This window comes from Tiliqua scincoides, chromosome 13 (assembly GCF_035046505.1).
Source record: "Tiliqua scincoides isolate rTilSci1 chromosome 13, rTilSci1.hap2, whole genome shotgun sequence".
NCBI classification, from domain to species: Eukaryota; Metazoa; Chordata; class Lepidosauria; order Squamata; family Scincidae; genus Tiliqua; species Tiliqua scincoides.
This window is the reverse complement of record NC_089833.1, coordinates 15,452,292-15,470,990: the sequence shown is the minus strand read 5'-3', so window position 1 is coordinate 15,470,990 and position 18,699 is coordinate 15,452,292. Positions and strand designations below refer to the sequence as shown.

General features: G+C 49.3%; 1 protein-coding gene across 1 annotated transcript in view; it reads left to right on the top strand.

Annotated features, from left to right (window-relative positions):
- The first annotated feature begins 1,186 nt into the window (after positions 1 to 1,186).
- The window catches only part of RADIL (Rap associating with DIL domain), a 66,760-nt gene continuing 49,247 nt past the window's right edge, over positions 1,187 to 18,699 (top strand). The window contains 5 exon segments of the mRNA XM_066640693.1: positions 1,187 to 1,315; positions 1,984 to 2,086; positions 13,281 to 13,493; positions 13,495 to 13,614; positions 13,616 to 13,841. Coding sequence (XP_066496790.1) covers positions 13,290 to 13,493; positions 13,495 to 13,614; positions 13,616 to 13,841 — 550 coding nt within the window. The 5' untranslated portion in view covers positions 1,187 to 1,315; positions 1,984 to 2,086; positions 13,281 to 13,289.

Here is an 18,699-nt window from a genome sequence, read left to right as displayed (position 1 = left end):
TAGGTAGGCTCTAGCTAGGTGCTAGCTAGGTGCTAGATAGGTGTTAAATAGGCACTAGATAAGCGTTAGATAGGTGCTGGACAGGCACTATATAGGTGTTAAATAGGCGCTATATAGGTGCTAGATAGGCATTATATGGGTGTTAAATAGGCGCTATATAGGTGTTAGATAGGCATATAGGTGCTGTATAGGTGTCAGATATGTGCTAGGCGCTAAATAGGTGTTAAATAAGCGCTATATAGGCATTAAATAGGTGTGTAGGTGTTATATAGGCACTACATAGGTGCTAGAGGCACTATATAGGTGCTAGATAAGTGTTATATAGGCACTAGATAAGTGTTAGATAGGTACTAGATAGGCGCTATATAGGTGTTAAATAGGCACTAGATAGGCGTTATATAGGTGTTAGATAGGCACTAGATAGCCTATCTGGCCCACCTCACCCCAGCACTGTCTGTTCTAGTGGCTGTCTGCTGGTATTCATTTGCATCTTTTTAGAGTGTGAGCCCTTTTGGGACAGGGAGCCCTTTAGTTATTTGATTTTTCTCTGTAAACCGCTTTGTGAACTTTTAGTTGAAAAGCGGTATATAAATACTGTTAATAATAATAAATAATAATAGATAGGTGGTAGACAGGCGCTATATAGGTGCTAGGTAGGTATTATATAGGTGTTAGATAGGTGCTAGATAGGCACTATATAGTGTTAGATAGACACTAGATAGGTGTTATAGCCATGATAGGGTCACCTCCTTCTAAAACCAGGAGGTTGCTGCATATGCCCATCACGGCTTGTCACCTGCGATGGACATTTCCCCCATCAATCTGTCCAATCCCCTTTTCAAGGCATCTAGCCCAGGCGCCATCCCCACACCCTGTGGCAAGGAGTTCCCCAGACTCTTGCAAGCGGGGAAATGCTGGGACATGACCTCTAAAAAGCTCCCTGCGTTTTAGGCGTGCGCGTCCCCAGCAAAGGCTCTCAAAGCGGGCCGCCCGTTCAGCCAGTCCCCTGCTTCGCCGGACACGTGGAGGCAGAGCACACGCGTGCCTCCGCCGGACGTGTGAAGCGGGCCTCTCGACGCCGGGCAGGGAGGTGCGACGCGTGCGGTGCGCGGATCCGAGAGCGGCCAGCAGGTGGCGCTGCGGGGCCGCTCGGCGGACGCCTCTGCTGCGGGAGCATCTCCGCCCCGGCGGCCGGGACGTGCCGGAGAGGGAGACGGCTGGGCTGCGACCTCCGCCTGGGGAGTCCTGCGGGGGAGCTGCCGCGGCGCCGGGCGAGGACCATGTCCCGGCTGCGGGCAGGGGCACTCCGGGGGAGGTGAGTGAGAACTTGTCCCACTTTGATGCGGATTCGCAGGTGGCGATTCGGAGTCACGCCAGCAAAGTGCCCTTTCGAAGTGGGGGGGGGGCGCTCTGGGGGCATTTGGGGAGGGGGTGCCCAAAGTGCAGGAGGTGGGATGGGCAGGCACTCTGCCCTGGGTGCCAGAAATGGGTGCCGAGACTTCTTGGGCGGTGCAGACCACCGGGACCCTCCCAAATCTGATCTAGAACCATCCCAAGTGGAGAGTGACCTTTGGGGGGAAAAACAACTCATCAACCCATGGCAAGCGACCTAGGCATGCCTACTCAGAAGTAAACTCCCTGGTGGGCAATGGGGCTTGCTTCCAAGAAAGAGTGGATAGGATGGCGGCTTCAGATCCTGCAAGGATGGAAAAGTCAGTCCACCCCCCCACCCCCAGGTGCATGGGATAAGGCTGCAATCCTATTCAAACTCCCCTGGGAGTAAGCCCCACTGACTATAATGGAATTTACTTGTGAGAAGGCATGTGTAGGATTGGGCTCCGAAAGGGCCCAGCGGAGTCCAAGAAGCCGCTGTCAAACTGGGACAGATGACCAGGAGAGGGAGGGGGGAGTGGCTGTGATTGACACTTGAGATTACTTAATGGATTAACTGGTCCTTAACACGCTTTCGTGCCCACGGCCCAGGAGACGGAGAAGTGGCAGGAAGTGGCCACAGATTTTTCTCGTTATGTGTCCGTAAAGTGCAGCTTTCACGATAATGTCGGTGGTTGAAAACCCAGAACTGGAGGTGAGTCGTTATTCCGGATTAGTGGCTTTAAAATACACCTGACTCGGAGGCTAAAAGGGGAAAGGCTGGATGAATGAAGCCGATTCGGGACATGTGTTTACCATATGCGCAGATCACATGGGTGCTCACGCAATTGTGAATATGGTAGCCAGTCATCCAAGGCCCACCCGGATTGAGAGACAGACGCGGCAGTTGATGTCTGTGGCGGCAATGAGAGTCAGGGCTGTGTCTTGATGATCTGTAGAATCCTAAGTGTAGCCAGCGTTGCATGTGGGAATGAACTGGAACTCTGGAGCGCAGTTAGAGTTTACATGTTTCACTCTTTATTCCTGGATTTGGGGTCAGTTGAGACCTGTGTTGATTGCTTGGTCAAATAGCCTATATTTTTCCCCCGATTGTGTGTTGACTTTTGCCACCATTTGGCAGTGAGATCCAGGTAGAATTGTATTGTCTGAAAGGGGCCGCTGGGCTGGGAATAGTTTCAGCAGTCACCTGGTTCCTCGTGAACCGTGCATTGCACACTGATGAAGACAGCCGGTTTGTATAATGCTGGAGAGAGAGGGTGGCATCTTCAATGTGACTCTGTCCCATGTTGCTGTAGGCAATGGCCATTCACAGGAAATTGCATGTGCTGGGGTAGGACATGGTTGTGCTAGGACTGCCCACTCTCCGTCATGCTGCCCACCCACCTGCGCATGACGGTCATGCGCAGTCATGTATCGTTGCCTGTTCTCTGTATGCTCATTGTACCTTTTGGGAGGAAGGGACGACCACATCTGAGAATATAAATGTGAACTCTTGAAGTTGTCGTGGTTGGGGAAAGTGATTGCCTGAATCTGCCGGTGTTGTCACAATGTTAAGCAACAGGTGGGTTGGCAGACACAAGTGATACTGACATGTGAGAAAGGTGTGCTGCTGGGGCAGACAAGAGAGGTGAGCCCAGGAACGTGGAGACTGGCGACAGCTGTCGGTGCGTTCAAGAACTCTGAAACTGGCTGACCTTGATACAGGTTGTCACTGAGACAGACTGACGGGGAACTGGGGCAACCATCTGAGTGTCAGGCGGTGAGATTGGCAGTGAGATCCAGCTTGGAGAGAATTGGCCAGGCTGGTGCTTAGACAGGCCGACTGGTATAGAGACAGCAAGGCCACTGGCACACAAAAGGAAGCCGGCGCACTGACACACAAATGCACAGCTACGGCAAGGCATAAAAGCACGCACAATGGAGAGAGAACTCCAAGAGAGAGAATGTCCCTGCAGGCAGAAGAGAGAGTGCAGCAAAAGGGAATTTATTTCAGCTTCTCGTGCAGTGTCTACGTAACGTAAGTGCGCGGCAAGGAGCGATGGAGGTGCTGGAGTCAGGCTGCGGTATTTATTTTTCATGTCCTGAGAAAGTGCAGCCAGAAAGCAAGAGTGAGCGGCACGAGCGTGTCTGGTTGCTATTGGTGACCAAGCTTGGCCTAGCTGTGGTCAGGGAGACCTGCTCCAAAGAGAAAGAAGACCCAATCTGCCAAGTGTGGGCTCTGGATTGGGGTCTGGGGCAGCTCCTGGCCCCCCAACATGCTAGATCGAAGGAAGGCGGTTGTGGGGAGAAGCCTAGAGGAAAGGTCTGTGTCTGCCCTTAAGCTTGCTGTCACGGTGTCTTTTGACTTTTGACTTCAAGACTCCTGTGCTGCAGTCGGGCAGAAGTTCAGTTGGTGGTGAGTTCCCCTATGCTTCACCTGTTGAATTTCTGCCTGGTTGTGGCACAGAGCAAAGCGAGCGGGTGGCTCTGTTCCTTCCACTTTCTGAAGCCTTCCAGAAGAAAATGAGGGGAGTGCTGGGACGGGAGCCAGGATGAGACCCTCCCGCACCCCCACATGTGCAAGTCTCGCCCTGGAGAATGTCTGGATTTCTCCGAGAAATGGTTTCGGTACATTTGGCAAAGTTATTTCGAGCGCCTGGATGGTGTGCCTCACTGGTAAATCCCAGAGAAATGGCAGGTATTTAGCTGCTGTGGGAATAGCCATTTTACCGAGCTCTGTGTGATCAGTTAATTGCTAGACAGACATTATTGCAGTAATAGAATCTTCATTAAGCAGCCTACTGAGACCTTGATGCGCGCACAAATCCCACGCATCGTTTTATTTGTTTTTCTGCAGGTCTTCCGAGAGCACAGAAAAATCCTGGCTGTCACCAGAGCTGGGAAAACATTTAAAATTCCTGTGAATTTTTTGCTTGTCAACATTGCATCCCCTGGATGAAAAAAAAAAAATTCTGTTTCCAGATTCCAAAGTGTCTGCAGCTTCTTTTATTAAGGCACTCAGGTGCCTTATTTTTCCAGCCTCATTTACAAGGGACATGCCATTTGTCCCAGTAGGTCTGGCCCAGGGTTGCCAACTTCTTTGATGAGCCCTGTTCCCTTGTATATGTCCCCTGTTCTTGAACTTGTGGCGAAGAAGGGTTTCCAGTCTCTTTATCTCTGTGTAGGGAAGCGTGGCCTTCTAAATGTATGTAATAAATAGTCCTATTTAATATTGTGTGTGATACTTCACAAAGTACAAGGGGACAGGCCTGTGCCCCAAGGGGCTTCCAGTTTAAAGTTCAACACAGGTGAGAACTCAGAGGAAGGGAAATGAAGGTGGGGAGTTAAATGGGACTAGGGCATGCATTGATTATAGCTCCAGATGCCTTGTTTTAGCTACTAAACAAGCTACTAGCTTGTTTCGCTAGTAAGGGATGAGGATGAAGAGGAAAGTAGTTCAAAGCAAAGTTCCTTCTGATTTGTTTTCATCCCGTTATGGTACATCCCCAGTACCATACCAAAAAGTTCCCTGAACTGTTTGTGGAACTCCTTATCATGGGATGTAGTGACGGCAATTGGTCTAGGTGTCTTTTAAAAGGGATGGACAGATTTCTAGAAGTAAAGTCCACCCAGGTTACTAATCGTGATGGGTATGTACCACCTCCTGGTTTTAGAAGTGGGCTACCTCAGAATGCCAGATGCAAGGGAATGGCACCAGGATGCAGGTCTCTTGTTTTAAAGCTCCCTGTTACATGTGGTGGGCCACTGGGAGGGACAGGAAGTTGGACTAGATGGGCCTGTGGCCTGATCCCTCAGGGCTCTTCTGATGTCCTGCGTTCAAACAAGCGCGCCCAGTGACCACATGAGGTTGCTGAGGACCTGAGAGGCAGCCCTGCGCTGAGCTCATGCTGGAATCCCCCCATGGCACACTACTACTGTGACCAGTGCTGATGATCCAGGGGTTGACCTGACCGGTTCCAAACCTGGCCACCCTCTCTGAGCGTGACCTGAACACAGCTTTGCTTTTGTGGAAGAATCTGCGGGTTAAATGCTGGCATCCTTGCTGGATACAGGCCTTAACTTGGATTTCCCAAATTGCTGAGGACTGCCATAGGCTATTACCCCCCTTTTTTAATTTCCTTGTTGCTGAATGAACCATTCATTTAATGCACCTTGTATTTGGCATCTTGCGCTCCGGTGGCAGTAAACCCAGAACAATTCACCATGATGGGCCTAAGAAGCATCTATTAAAAACTCATCATTGCAAAAGCAGCAAGTGAATCTGACCCTCTCACCTTGTCCAACTTTCCACGTGTACCACCCTGGGCTCAAAATTGGCCTCCTGCAGGTTGACACAATTTCACTGCCCATTTGCAGCAGAGGAGGCCGTTGTGTTCTATCATGTCCCTTGTATATTCAGCCAGTGTGATCCCAACAGTAGAGGTAGTGTGGGGAGGGGGATGTGGGGCAGGGAGATGCTTGGGTCCCTTTTTGCCATGCTGAAGTTGGGTCGTGCTGCACTTAAACAACATTTGGACCAAGAGGAAGGCACGATTTGCCAGATTGTTTCCTTTCCCACTTGGAATTATAATCTCTTCCACATTGCGGGGCCGGAACTGCCCCTCCCTCCATCCCTCCCTCATGTTCTCTGCCCCATTTTCTGTTACATTAAAACCTTCGGAGTTTAATTGTTTTCCACGTGCGCAAGAGAGAGGGGGAAATGAGCGCCTTTCAAGGAGGTTCTAAAGGGAGCAGAAAATAACCTTACATGCAGCGATTAAAATTATAATCATGATTGTTTCTCCACCTCCCTACAATCCAGTTCTGTACATGCGTCGTCCTACGTGTAATGCGGGTTGAGACTAGTCCAAATAGGTACAGTGTATCCTTTGAGAGGGTCCAGATATTTTGCAGAAACAGGATAGGATTCTATCTATCTATCTATCTATCTATCTATCTATCTATCTATCTATCTATCTATCTATCTGTCCCCCCTACTTCTTTCTTTCTTTCTTTCTTTCTTTCTTTCTTTCTTTCTTTCTTTCTTTCTTTCTTTCTTTCTTTCTTTCTTTCTATAACCCTACTTCTTTCTTTCTTTCTTTCTTTCTTTCTTTCTTTCTTTCTTTCTTTCTTTCTTTCTTTCTATCTATCTATCTATCCCCCTACTTCTTTCTTTCTTTCTTTCTTTCTTTCTTTCTTTCTTTCTTTCTTTCTTTCTTTCTTTCTTTCTTTCTATAACCCTACTTCTTTCTTTCTTTCTTTCTTTCTTTCTTTCTTTCTTTCTTTCTTTCTTTCTTTCTTTCTTTCTTTCTTTCTTTCTATAACCCTACTTCTTTCTTTCTTTCTTTCTTTCTTTCTTTCTTTCTTTCTTTCTTTCTTTCTTTCTTTCTTTCTATCTATCTATCTATACCCCCTACTTCTTTCTTTCTTTCTTTCTTTCTTTCTTTCTTTCTTTCTTTCTTTCTTTCTTTCTTTCTTTCTTTCTTTCTTTCTTTCTTTCTTTCTTTCTTTCTATAACCCTACTTCTTTCTTTCTTTCTTTCTTTCTTTCTTTCTTTCTTTCTTTCTTTCTTTCTATCTATCTATCCCCCTACTTCTTTCTTTCTTTCTTTCTTTCTTTCTTTCTTTCTTTCTTTCTTTCTTTCTTTCTTTCTTTCTTTCTATCTACTATCTATCTATCCCCCTACTTCTTTCTTTCTTTCTTTCTTTCTTTCTTTCTTTCTTTCTTTCTTTCTTTCTTTCTTTCTTTCTTTCTTTCTTTCTATAACCCTACTTCTTTCTTTCTTTCTTTCTTTCTTTCTTTCTTTCTTTCTTTCTTTCTTTCTATCTATCTATCTATACCCCCTACTTCTTTCTTTCTTTCTTTCTTTCTTTCTTTCTTTCTTTCTTTCTTTCTTTCTTTCTTTCTTTCTTTCTTTCTTTCTATAACCCTACTTCTTTCTTTCTTTCTTTCTTTCTTTCTTTCTTTCTTTCTTTCTTTCTTTCTTTCTTTCTTTCTTTCTTTCTTTCTTTCTTTCTATCTATCTATCTATCTATCTATCTATCTATCTATCTATCTATCTATCTATCTATCTATCTGTTATTCCACCCATCCTTCAAGGAGCTCAGTACCTAGTTCCTCCCCCTCCTTTTGTCACAACAACCCTGTGAGGTAAGTGAAGCTCAGAGTTAGCCACTGGCTCAAGCTCACCTACAGAAAGCTTCACGGCTGAGCACAGATTTGAACGTCGATCTTCCAGGTCTTAAGTCCAGCTCCCAACCACTACACCACCCTGCCTCGCAGATACATTTACTGTGTATCTCATCTTCTTCAAGGAGTTCAGGGCAGTGTACAAGCCCCCCCCCCACCGAATCCTCACAATGGCCCTGTGAGGTAGTGTAGGTAGTGTTGAGAAAGAACGATTTCTGTGAGCTGTCTGGCTATGCTGAAATTTGAATTCAGATCTCCCTGTCTGTCTAGCACTATGTACCCTGCTGGCTCATGCGTAGGGGGGAAAAAGAGTGCATCATAAACTGTATTGAAAGCCATGATGCTTTGGGGATTCAGATCTGCTTCTGGGTGATGTTACTTCTCCTGTTCAGCAATGCAGAAGGTTCTTTGTGCATCTTTTTCAGAGTACCTTATAATAAAACCACCCTATTCTGATTTAGATCCATGTTCCATGTAGCTCAGTCTTCCCTGGTAGCTGTTCTTCAGGTGGAGCCTTTTCCCTAGCCCTTACTGGTGATTCTGCGCAGGATTTGAACCCGGCACCTACTACACACAGAGCAGATTCTCTCTCACCGAACTGAAGCACCTTCTCTGTCTTGTGTGAGAAACTGTCACAAAGGAAGGTACAAAAGAGGCTGTTGTGACGAAGCCAGGATGGATGTGTACAGCGTGGGATGGGAGCCAGCGGAGTTCTCTCCGTGGATGAGGCTTCTTCTGCAACTTGGAAGAGAAAAGCTTGCGTTGTTCTTTCTAGGTTAGAAGGTGACCTTGTGCCTGTTCACGAGAGCCCAGGTGCTTTGGGGAGCTGGCTTGGCGCCTTTCCAGGGCTGTGAGAGGAAAGCTCTTTTTAATAGCATTTATGCAGAAGGTCCCCAAATCCGTGATGGCATCAAGCAGCCCTCTGAGCTGCAGGGGGAGTGACCCTGGTGATGACCAATGGCAACTCATGGCCAGGGATAATCTGGCAGGTGTTTCTTAAATCAGGTCTAGGGTGGGCTTCTACCTGCCCCTGTTCCCAAATAGAGCTGGCACCCTGGCAAGGCCCGGCTGCTCCCTAAGGAGCGTTGCCAACCTTCCAGGGTTGGCCTGGAGTCTCCAAGAGTCTACTGAAAGCAATCTTGAAGATTTAAACAGGGCCTTCTTGGCTAAATGGAATTGCATCACACAGGGGAAGAAAGATCTCCAGGAATAGCTTTCCATCTGAGTTGGCAACTAAAGTCCCAAGGCATGTGGCCATCACCTGGTGTCACCTGCTGGGTCACCTGGTGCAGCTCGCACCCCCTAGCGACGCCATTGCTTGCCACATGTTTAGAAGAGATGACACATGTGCAAAATGTGCTTTCTGAATGGGAGGGAAATTGATAAAAATCTTTGTTTAAAAAACATTGGCGGGTGTATTGGAAGATATTGCGAGGTGATCGGATGTGGTTTCTGCAGTGGCCTTTGCTCTGGTGAATCTGGGAGACGTGGGGTTAAAGCCTGGGCTTCCAGCAGTGGGTGTGCTGAACAGCTGCAACCACTAGAGGCAACAAGGTCTTCAGGGATAAAAGTAGCACCTGGAGGTTGGAGAGACTGTGGGTAGTAGAAGGAGCAGACGGTTGGAGGAAGGGGCGCCTTGCTGGCTGACCAGGCTAATGGACTGATCAATGGACCTGCTAACTGACTGATGGACTGATTTGACTGGCTGACTCACTGATGGCCTGGCCAGTGGGCAACAGTGGACTACCAGAACTGCAGTGGCTGGAGACTGCTGGGTGGTGAATTGGGAGAGCTAATTAGCTTAAAATTGAACTTCTCTAGGTGAAACTTGGACTAGGAATTTGGCAAAACACAGGGCATGCTACTAGACCTCATGGAAGCGGTTGGCTGATTTGGCTTGCTCAGTCCTGTCCTGTGAACCTGTTTTTCACTGACCATAAAACAAGCATACCTTTTGGTCTTTGTTAGGTGTGGAGGTGTGTGCTGTGGTATGTATCCAGTCATACACACAAGGCAGCAATATTGGCTGCCATCCCTGGATGATGGAAATCACACTTCTTTTCCAGCTGCCCCAGTAATGTACTGCTTGGCTGGGTGAAACATTCCTAATTTTTTAAGGGGGATCATTTTGAGAAGGTTCCAGATGGGCTGTGTACTGTACGTTGATTCATAAAATGGTTCTGAAATGCTAGCCCACCCGCTGCCCTTGGCTGGGAGATAGCTGCGGAAGACGCCGTCACCCGTGTGGCTGCCAAGTACATCTGGCACGTAGGACTTCTCCTTCAAAAGTTGCACATGGAGAGAGAGTGTGTGTGTGAGTTTCAGGGCTCACCCAGTGAAGATGTAAAGCGCAGTGCAATGTGATAGCTCTGGGGAGAATTCGGACTGGGCGGGATGAGAACTGCAGCCTTGCCTTTCCACTTTTAAAGGTTAAAAATAGCTGCGAGGAAGGGCTTGGATCTGGATCGGGGCCACGGCATGGGAGGAAGAAGTTCCTAACACTTCCCCCGTACCTTCTTGACAAATATCCGCCCTCCCAACTGCTGTCTGCACATGCATGTCAAAGCTTCACTGGGAAAATTGAAGTGAGGCCGACCCATCGATGAGGCTGATTGATGTGGTTGCCTGAGGCAGCAGGTTGGCAGGGGGTCCCCACTTCTGTGCGCCCCCTGAATTGGAGAAGCACAGAGTGGGAAAGGAGTTGAGGAGAAGAGAGTGGTGGGGTGGAGCTTCTCCAGGTAGTGCAAGGAGCAGAGACTGGTGGATTGCCAGGTCAGAGAGGGCAGCATTTGGCATGGTGCCTCGGGCACTGGGGGGTCTTGGGGCTAGACCTAGCTGGAGGTCAAGGGTTAAATCTCCTTCTTATGAAATGTGATCCAGCTTGGAGCGGGATTCCCTGTGGGTGTCCTTGATTAAACAAAGATCAAGATCTGAGAATACATTCTTTTATTCTATTTTATTAGCTTTCGGTATGGAGCTGAGTATGTTCAGGACACAATTCCATGCTCCACGTTCAGACTTGGTGACATAGGAAGCAGCTCTATGCAGAGCCCCTCTATCCCAGTATTAGAATGCGAGATGAGGCCCACTGGATCAGCCAAAGGTCCATCTAGTCCAGCTTCCTGTATCTCACAGCGGCCCACCAAATGCCCCAGGGAGCACACCAGATAACAAGAGACCTGCAAGGCCTCCTGGGAATTGTAGTTAAGAACATAAGAACAGCCCCACTGGATCAGGCCATAGGCCCATCCAGTCCAGCTTCCTGTATCTCACAGTGGCCCACTAAATGCCCCAGGGAGCACACCAGATAACAAGAAACCTGCAAGGCTTCCTGGGAATTGTAGTTAAGAACATAAGAACAGCCCCACTGGATCAGCCAAAGGTCCATCTAGTCCAGCTTCCTGTATCTCACAGTGGCCCCACAAGATGTCTCAGGGAGCACACAAGAGACCTATGTCCTGATGCCACTCCCTTGTGTCTGGCATTCCAGGGTCACGGTATGGGTGGGCAACTGTGAGATACAGGAAGCTGAATTCAATGGGCCTTTGGCTTGATCCGGTGGGGCTTAGATTTCCGAGTTACAGCCGGTCAACCCCCATGTCTTGTAGAAGTCCCTCTGGCAAAGACTAGAGCTGGTACATGTTTTCTTCATCTTCACATGTACGCATTCGCCACTTGATAATGGCAACATCCAGTAGTAGCTTGCATGTATGAACAGGCTGATCAAACAATGCTGGTGACACTTTCCTATCATTTTGATACAGTGGGGGCTGTTGTAAATTGTGGCAGATTCTTTCTTCACCTTCCCTTGAATTTTCTTATTTCCGTCATTTGAAGGCTTCAGGATTCTCCAGGTTTCTCTCAAAAAGCGCAAGGGATAAAAATAGGTCTCTCTTTAGAAAAAGAAAATATAAACAGATTTTGGTGTAATTGCTCATTACTGCAAGCTGTAGCTTAAAGCAAGAGGAACCCATAAGAAAACCTCAGGGTGCCCTCCAAGAGCTGATACACCACAGACTTCATTAACCTCTCGATTGTGTCTGGGGAGAGGTTGCCCGTTTATGTCTGTGCCGATGCATTTTGGGAACGTCTTTTGTATTCCAGAGCTGTCGTGATGGATCTGATGTAGGCAGAAAACTAGTTTTGGAAAGGTTAGGAGAAACCTGTTTTGTGGGGAATGCTTCCTGCCGAGCTCGGAATATAATAACACTTTTTGCCTTCTGTGTGGCACTTTCTGGGTATGCTATCTGATTCAGTGGCATGGTCATTGATGCTTGATGGTAAGCCCCGTAAAGCAAGCTTGAAAAAGAACTTTATGCATCTGTGCAATCCAAATTCTGCACTGGAAGATTAATTCTGCAACCTGCTTAAATACTGCAACTGGGGAATGTTGGTATAATTTCCCGTATTTTTGCGGAATTCTCCAACTTTAACTTTGGGATGGGACAGAGAACCCGGTGGGACTGAATAGGGCCCCCTGACCAAAGGAAACCTTGTTCAGTCCCCCTCTTCAGTTAGGATGAGATAGCAAAGGGAGGTCTGTGGCACAGTGACAGAACCCAGGCCCTGCAGGCAGAGAAACCCCAGTTTCTCACATGAGTGTCAGAGGGACCCCAGTGTAGTGCTGGAGCTTTTGGTCTGCACTCAGCCAAAAATCGGAGCCAATAGTGGCATGAATAGTTGTATCTTTTATCCATGCAACATTTTTTGGGGGGGAGAGGGGTGTCATGGCACAAAAAAGTTTGGAGACCACTGTCCTAGTGGTCAATATATGTGTGTTGGCAACCTTCAGTCTCGAAAGACTATAGTATCACGCTCTGAAAGGTGGTTCTGGAACAGCATCTAGTGTGGCTGAAAAGGCCGATTTGGGAGTGACAATCTCTTCCACACTGGGAGCAAGTATAGTGTGTCCCTGGTCTGTCTCCTTGGCTATGGGCCTTCCTTCTTTGCCTCTTTGCCTCAGCCTGTTGGCCAAGTGTCTCTTCAAACTGGGAAAGGCCATGCTGCACAGCCTGCCTCCAAGCAGGCCGCTCAGAGGCCAGGGTTTCCCACCTGTTGAGGTCCACTCCTAAGGCCTTCAGATCCCTCTTGCAGATGTCCTTGTATTGCAGCTGTGGTCTACCTGTAGGGCACTTTCCTTGCACGAGTTCTCCATAAAGGAGATCCTTTGAGATCCGCCCATCATCCATTCTCACGACATGACCGAGCCAACGCAGGCGTCTCTGTTTCAGTAGTGCGTACATGCTAGGGATTCCAGCTCGTTCCAAGACTGTGTTGTTTGGAACTTTGTCCTGCCAGGTGATGCCGAGGATGCGTCAATGTGGTCAATATATAGTGGTCAATATATAGCCTGTCCAACTGATGGGCACTGGGCTCCCTTGCCAAAAACAAATGCTTGCAAAGTTGTCATGAAACTCTGCATTGTCTCTCCTCCAAAGGAAACTTCTTTTGCTGGGGGGGGGGGAGGCATAAAACAAGTCATTTGGCTGTCCGTTTGCAGCTATACAGGCCACTTCTTCCTGTGACTTTTCTCCCACAGTTCCAGAGCTGTCAGCATCTTGTCCTTGGGAGGCTAGCCAAATGTGGGGATCTCAAAGCCACCCCGTGCTCCAAACATTCTTTTTCAGAGGGTTGCGACCATATGCTTGCGATTAGCAGCTCGTTTCTCTTCTGGCCTTCAAAAAACATTGACTTCACTGCCCTCTTTTCTCTTTCTCCAGCAGTGACCCATGACGACCTCGCGCGCTATGTTCTATGGGTCGCCTCCGACCATGTCCCCGCCGTCCAAAAACAAGTTCAAGCGGCAGAGTCGGATCTTCTCCCAGGTCTTGTACCGGACACTGAGTTACAAAGACCGGAGCTCGGTCCCGACGTACCCCGTGGAAAGCAAGGATGACCCAGCGGAGCTCTCTACTCAGATCTCGGCGCCAGGCTGTGCTCAAGATCTTTGGGTGCCACATCTGCACAGGGACTCATTACAAGAGCGTCCTGGCAACAGCGAGCTCCAGCGCTCAGGAGCTGGTGAAGGAAGCGCTGGAGCGCTATGGTCTGGATTAAGGCGAGCTCCGTCCATTACGTCCTCTGTGACGTCATTGGGAGATTTGTGGGTTTGGAGAAGCAGTGGCAGATGGAAGGACTGAGGGTCCTGCGGGACCATGAGAAGCCCCTCCTGATCCAGGACCTTTGGAAGCCCCGGGAAGGCTTCTCCAGGAGATTTGAGCTCCGGAAGAGATTGGACGTGGAGGAACTCGCTGCCCAGGATAAGGACACCGTCACAGCAGGTGAGTAGAGATTCATAGAAGATTCTGCCAACTTTTGCTGTGAGATGTTTATTTTTCAGGTTTTTATACAGGCCCTTCCTTGAAGGAGCTCAGGGCTCTCTGTAAATAGTTCCTCTCCTCTTTTTGTCCCCACAACAACCCTGTGAGGTAGGTGAGGCTGAGAGAAAGAGCAATTGGCGCCAAGACAGGGGATCAGAAGTCTACTGAACTTCTATCACCTGCTCCCCAGCCCAAGAGAATTCTGGGTTGCTGCGGGGGTGTCCCATCTTAGACTGCTTGCAGTTCCCTCCTCCAGGCAGCAGCCTGGGTGGTGCCAAAGGCAGGAAGTTGGTTTCCTGTCTGCCAAGCTTCTACTTCGTACCCCGCAGTGCTTGCCGTACATGCAGAACACCAGAGCCAGGCAGCTGCCACAGTCCCAGGTCCACGCTGGAAGCCCATCAGTGGTACCTGTCCTGCCCCCATCCCAGCATGGATTGGGCTTGACCAGCAGCTGGCTGGACCCCCCCCCTTCTGTTCCTGTGGTGAGAGCCTTTTGTGGCCCACAATACCTCTGGCAAGAATAACTTGCTGCCTTTGGAGGGGGGTGCTGTGGGGTGCAGATGATGGGAGCTCACCGTTGCTCTCCAACCAAAATGCTCTCATTTTTTCTCTCCTTTTGCCTCCTGTGCGCCAAGTAGAAAGTAGCAGTGCCCCCTTTGCTACCAACACTTTTCACCAAGGGGGTACCCACTAGTGTGAGGCGGCATCCCCAGGCTGCACCTTGCTGAAGGTCCCTCAGACCTGTTGGTAGCCCAGGCAATCCCCCCCCCCTTGGAGGTAGCTGCCTTGCCTTGCCTCGCAACAGAGGTGCGGCGGCTTCCAGGAGTCCTGCAAGAATGATGGAGGCACAAGACCTTTCTCTCCTGGCTTTTGTGGGGCTTGCTTAAGTGGCTTTCGGTGCTCAGCCAGGTAGGAGGTTCCAATTTCCAGCGCTCTGAACTGTGAATTTTCTCCACTTTGGCCTCTTGCTTGAGATCTGTGCATTTTGCAGTTCAGAAGTTATTGCCGAGAGCTGCTTCCCCTCCCTCTCCTTCTGCCTCTCTCTGTCCCCATCACGTTCTGATTTCATTTCTGGCGGAAACGGTGTCGGAAAACCAATTGACCCCGTTGCTCGGCGAAAGAAAAGGACGAAAGGAGGAAGCTCTTGGAGCGCCGCAAGCGAAGTTCTCTAATAGCCGGAGAGATTTATTCGCCGTTTGGTTGGCAGTCTCATGAGTCCAGCTCTCTGGTGCTGAAAAGACGGGTCACTGGGCAGATCATGTGTTTGACTGCTTGCCTTTTCTCATAAACCGTGCCAAGGGCAAGTTTGCACTGCAATCTGTCTTTACTGCAGGACCGGCCCGTTTGTCAGGCCAGCTGAGTTGGTTGCCTCAGGAACCGGCTTGGTGGGTAACCGGGAATGAAAACCATTTTGGTTTTGCCTGGATGTGTCAGTATGGCCTGCGACGAGGGCATGGCTCTCATCTTTTCCAATATCTGTGCTTGCAACAGACCTGTGCTGAATTTGCAAGCGTTCTTCCCACTGCTTCCACACAGTGAAGAGGCCCCCAGGCTCCAACCCATCTTGGCCACTCTCCATTCCCAGAACAAAAACAGCACCTGTTGGTTTTTTCCACTTCCCTCGAACCCCGCAGGTCACGGAGATGACCAACATATTTCAGGAAGCTCGGCCTGAGTAAATGTGATTCCAGCCTGTGTGTTGTTTCTGTCCAGCAACCTCTGCTGGTCTTTGCGTCCAAATTCTCTCCCGGCTTTGGATCTTTGGTTCTGCTTCAGTGGAAACTTGGACTATGCTGGCCTTGGCCTGAACATACGTTGCCCAGAAGGAAGGATGTTTGTTTTACATCATGTGGACAAGGGAGTCGCATGAGCGCTTGAATTCTGAAAACACTTGCTCAGAAGTTGCATCCTCTTGCCTAGGTAACACTTCTTCTTAGATCTTTGTGGGCAGCTCGTACCCCCAGCTTGTCCCACTGTTAATCTCTTTCTGGAAAACCCACTGGGAGATGGTTTCAGGTGCTGCACAGAAATTGAAACACATTTGCTCCTCAGATAGCTGCGCTCTGCCTGGGGGTGAGCCCAAACCTCTCTCCTGCAACGTTGCAGGGGTCCTGGGGTCCATCTCTCCGGTTGCATGGGGAGATGCGGACACATTTGCAAAGCGCATGAACGCTTCGGACAAGAATGTGGCAGCATTTGTCACACGAGCAAGTGCCCTGGCCCGTGTCAGTATGACAGCTGTGTTCCAAGGCTGTTTGAGGCAGGCTACCTGATAAGCCTTGCGCTTGAATGCCTGCTGCTTTGTTATCGCCAACGGTTATGCGGAGAAGAACGTGTTGTGGCAATGAGCCTTTTGGCCAGTGTCAAAGTATACACTTATAAGAACATAAGAACAGCCCCACTGGATCAGGCCATAGGCCCATCTAGTCCAGCTTCCCGTATCTCACAGCGGCCCACCAAATGCCCCAGGGAGCACACCAGATCACAAGAGACCTCATCCTGGTGCCCTCCCTTGCATCTGGCCTTCTGACATAGCCCATTTCTGAAATCAAGAGGTTGCGCATACACATCATGGCTTGTACCCCATAATGGATTTTTCCTCCAGAAACTTGTCCAATCCCTTTTTAAAGGCATCCAGGCCAGATGCTGTCACCACATCCTGTGGCAAGGAGTTCCACAGACCAACCACACGCTGTGTAAAGAAATATTTTCTCTTGTCCGTTCTAACTCTCCCAACACTCAATTTGAGTGGATGTCCCCTGGTTCTGGTGTTACGTGAGAGTGCAAAGAGCATCTCCCTATCCACTCTGTCCATCCCCTGCATAATTTTGTATGTCTCAATCATGTCCCCCCTCAGGCTTCTCTTTTCTAGGCTGAAGAGGCCCAAATGCCGTAGCCTTTCCTCATAAGGAAGGTGCCCCAGCCCCGTAATCATCTTAGTCACTCTCTTTTGCACCTTTTCCATTTCCACTATGTCTTTTTTGAAATGCGGCGACCAGAACTGGACACAATACTCCAGGTGTGGCCTTACCATCGATTTGTACAACAGCATTATAATATTAGCCGTTTTGTTCTCAATACCTTTTCTAACGATCCCAAGCATAGAATTGGCCTTCTTTACTGCCGCCGCACACTGGATCGACACTTTCATCGACCTGTCCACCACCACCCCACTTGCAGTACACACCTGACTGAAGTAAAAGCCACTTCGTGTGTGTGTGTCTCTCTCTCTCTGTGTGCGTGTGTGTGTGTGCGCATACGCATGGAGAGAATAAATAAAATATTTATTTACCCAGTGCGTCATTAGTCTGTGGAACTCCTTGCCACAGGATGTGGTGATTGCACCTGGTTTAGATGCCTCGAAAAGGGGATTAGACAGATTTCTAGAGGAAAAGTCCATCACAGGTTACAAGCCATGCTGGGTATGTGCAGCCTCCTAGTTTTAGAAATTGGCTCTCTCTGAATGCAAAGAGCTGGCGACAGGATGCCGGAATCTTGTTGCCTTGTGGGGCCACTGTGAGATACAGGAACCTGGGCTAGACGGGCCTTTGGCCTGATCCAGCAGGGCTCTTATCGTGTTACTATGCATTCATGCTTTTTTGGGAATATAAACGTACTAGGTGATAAATAGCTTCTTGGTGCAATGAGCCTTTTAAAAAGAAAATACACTGCACACACCCTGTCATTTTGTTGCTTCTGTCGTTGCTGCACCATGGCTACCGGGTCCTCCTCCCCTCCTCTGTTCCCTGTGCTTTGCGCCGCCAAAGCTTGGAGGGTGGCAGGAGACTGGTTCCGTTTCTTGCGGGGAGGTAAGTGCCGGGAAGCGGCGGCATGCAGAGAGCGAGAGGTCTGTGCCAGCAGTCCCACTGCTGAGAACATCAAGGCAGGAGTTATTAATAACACTGCCGATATGAATGGTTGGGAATCTCATGCGCAGGGTCCGTTGTCTGGAAGAATGTGTGGGAGGCCGGGCAAAACAGCAACAGTGTGGCAGGTGAAGCACAAGATGCAGAGGGGTGTCGGATCCTTGGATGCAGCTCCGTTCACACAAGCAAAGGCAGGAGTGGCGAGAAGTTCTGGAGGCCGACTCGCACTGAGAGCTTTACAGTGCAGTCCTCTGCATGCTTACTCAGAAGTAAACCATATAGTGGGGCTGATTCCTAGGCAACTACGTATAGGATTTCAGCCCAGGTTTCCTTTGGATGAGAGTCCCACCAGAGATGGGGGGGCCACCTCTGTGACGGGGGTCGGGTGGGTGGGTGAGAGAATACAGATCTTGCTGGATGGTCTGAAGAATTTCATCAAGATGTGTCAAGATAAGATACGCAAAGCGCTTCCGGAAGGTCTTTGCAAAGTCTCTGTGGGGTGACCTTCATTTGCTTTATGCCCTGCCTGTGTACTTGTGAATAAAAGTGGGTGCAAATTGCAAGCACTCCCAGTGGCTTAGCGGAGGGGGTGCAGAGCACTTATGCAGGGGGTCAGGGTCGTGGCACCACATTGGCCTATCTGAAGATTTTGCCTGGCCCTCTGGATGTTGTGCTGGTCTCCCTGCCTCCTCAGCATTGTTGTTGGCAACCTTCAGTCTCGAAAGACTCTGGTATCGCGCTCTGAAAGGTGGTTCTGGAACAGCATCTAGTGAGGCTGAAAAGGCCAATCCGAGAATGACAATCCCTTCCACACTGGGAGCAAGTGCAGTCTGTCCCTGGTCTGTCTCCCTGGCTATGGGCCTTCCTTCTTTGCCTCTTAGCCTCAGACTGTTGGCCAAGTGTCTCTTCAAACTGGGAAAGGCCATGCTGCACAGCCTGCCTCCAAGCGGGCC